This window comes from Phaethon lepturus, unplaced genomic scaffold (genome assembly GCF_000687285.1).
Source record: "Phaethon lepturus isolate BGI_N335 unplaced genomic scaffold, ASM68728v1 scaffold38834, whole genome shotgun sequence".
Classification (NCBI taxonomy): Eukaryota; Metazoa; Chordata; class Aves; order Phaethontiformes; family Phaethontidae; genus Phaethon; species Phaethon lepturus.
Genome location: NW_010533237.1, coordinates 51,599 through 53,916, shown reverse-complemented (window position 1 = coordinate 53,916; position 2,318 = coordinate 51,599). Strand labels below are relative to the sequence as shown.

Below are 2,318 nucleotides of genomic sequence, written 5' to 3'. Positions count from 1 at the left end.
CCTTATTAAACCTCATACAGTGATGATACATACATCATCTTCAAAATCTGAATACCTTTACAAACAATTAAAACATCAGTCCTCTGTGTTTTGTTCTAATGATCTTATGAAAAGTATTCTATGAAAGAGCATATAAATATAAATCCTGACTCTTATCACCAAGTAACATAGAAACTCTTTACTCTGCTCTATCATAAAACCTTAGAAAGTTGAAATTGTGTTTGGATGTGGCTAATAACAGACCTTGTCTTTTCCTTTTTTTTTTAATATGTATTAATTTTTAGCTGTGGTTTGTGAGACTAGCGCTGCTGGTAAAACTGAATCTATTCCAAAATGCAGAAATGGAATTTGAACCATTTGGAAATCTAGACCAGCCTGATCTTTATTACGAGTATTACCCTCATGTATACCCTGGACGAAAAGGTAAGATACTTGATTTATAAAATGCTTTGTGGTTTTGCCATTTTTACCAGTCATTATAAAATAATGGATTCAGGCTTTTTTAAGTCTAAGCATTGGTGAATTTATTATTATTTCTTATTTAATTTTTTTCCCCCAGAAGAAGATGATTAACTACTATGTTAAAGCATTGTTTGCCTTATGGAGGTAGCAGTAAGGAATAACAATAAGGGGTAAAACTATTCCATCACAACATAGGTAGGCAATGTATTTCATGATGGTGATACAGCATTGATTTGAAAGAGGAGTGTTTTTAACAAGTAAATGTAATAAAATAGTTTGGTTTGAGGGTATTGAAATTTAAAAAAAACAAACTTTAATTGTTCATTTTAGCCAGAAACAGGCTGTGAAAGGTGATGAGAGCTTGTGGAAAAAGAATCTATAAGCTTTTCCTCTTAAATTCATCCAGGTACTATCAATATGCTATTTTTAACACTTCCATGTCAATGCATATATGCTAATGTGGGTGTTTATTTTAGGTTTCCTGGTTTCTAGGATTTAAAAAAAAAAAAATTAGAGCCAATTTGATAATTTTTCTTAATAAAAAAAGAATACTGGTTAAATGTAATATTATTTGCTTAGTAATTGAAACTAAATCAAAATCAGTAACTATGTATCCCATTGTTGAAGAGGAAAAAAGAAACCGCCAGCCTCAATTCTTTATAAGCATTTTATCTGAAATTATAGACGCAGTACTTCCCACTGCTCCCAGCAGCCCATAGGTTAACCAAATAGTTCCACTACCCAGAGTATTCTAGTCCTCCAGGAGTCTGGATTTGAAAAATTGCTATTTTTAAGAGTAATTTCATTCCTGTTCAGGCTATTTTGAAATTTTATTTTTTCTAAATCTGTTATTTAGAAATAAAAAGCTCTGTGATGCAAGTACACTGTTGAGTGATCTTAACAGTTCTTTGGCTTTCATATTTGATCCACAGTGTGTAATAAAACGCTTGTAATTAACAGTTGTAATGGACAGTGCCGCTCTCTGAAAAAAATATAGTCCATTTTACGTAAGATGCTGGCAGTCTCAATGGGGTAACCTAGAAGGACACTGAGATTTTGAGGTTGCTGAGGAATGGGAGAATCTCAAGAAAGCTCAGCATTTTTTGTGGGAGATTGTTTCATCTATTCAGCAGTGCAAAGCATCAGTCGTAGTCCAGCAAGGCCAATGTAGACTGCCTAGAACAAGTCCCTCTGACCTTATCGTCTTTCAGGCAATCACAGGCAAAAATTTTCTGTTTTGCCTTGGATATATTCAATGAGAAGGAACAGTGTTATTTTTAAGAGTGAGAGGTCATCAGGTTGGCCAGTTCTTTGCATCTGGTTATATTTTGGCAGCTTTGCACGTGATGCAGTGTTGCGCAGGAGAATTAGTCTTCCTCAGGCCGTGTGTATGTTTCCACATCTTTTTTAGTATTAAAATTAAGTTATTCTGCCTAGGAAAGAATCCTTGCAGGTCATGTCAATATTTGAGGCATTCCAGTCCTCGTGCCACAGAGCGTACAGGTAGCAGCGGTTCTGACAGTCTTGCCAGCTGTTGCAGGCACCTGTCCTGTGGCTGAACTCTGGATCCAAAGTGTCTTTGCAGCAACCACTCAACTTCTGCAGCTATTTCATACAAATTATGAGGGTATCTATGGTAAAAAGGTGAGCATAAGGAAAATATTCTATTTCATTATTATATGCCTCAGTTCATTTTTAACAGTTGAACATACCAACTGGGACCATTATCTGTACGAAAAATAAGATCAAGGTTGGACGGAGCTGACCTGCTGGTTGTAGATATCTCATAGAAATACAATGTGATTAAGATGTGGGAACAGCTATTAAACCTTCCTTCTGTAGTTTTTTGCTGGGGC

General features: G+C 35.3%; 1 protein-coding gene across 1 annotated transcript in view; it reads left to right on the top strand.

Annotated features, from left to right (window-relative positions):
- Window positions 1-284: 284 nt before the first annotated feature.
- TRAPPC12 (trafficking protein particle complex 12) overlaps window positions 285-2,318 on the top strand; it is a gene marked incomplete at its 5' end in the record, with an annotated part of 39,040 nt that continues 37,006 nt past the window's right edge. The window contains 1 exon segment of the mRNA XM_010285114.1: window positions 285-423. Within this exon segment, the coding sequence (XP_010283416.1) occupies window positions 285-423 (139 nt within the window).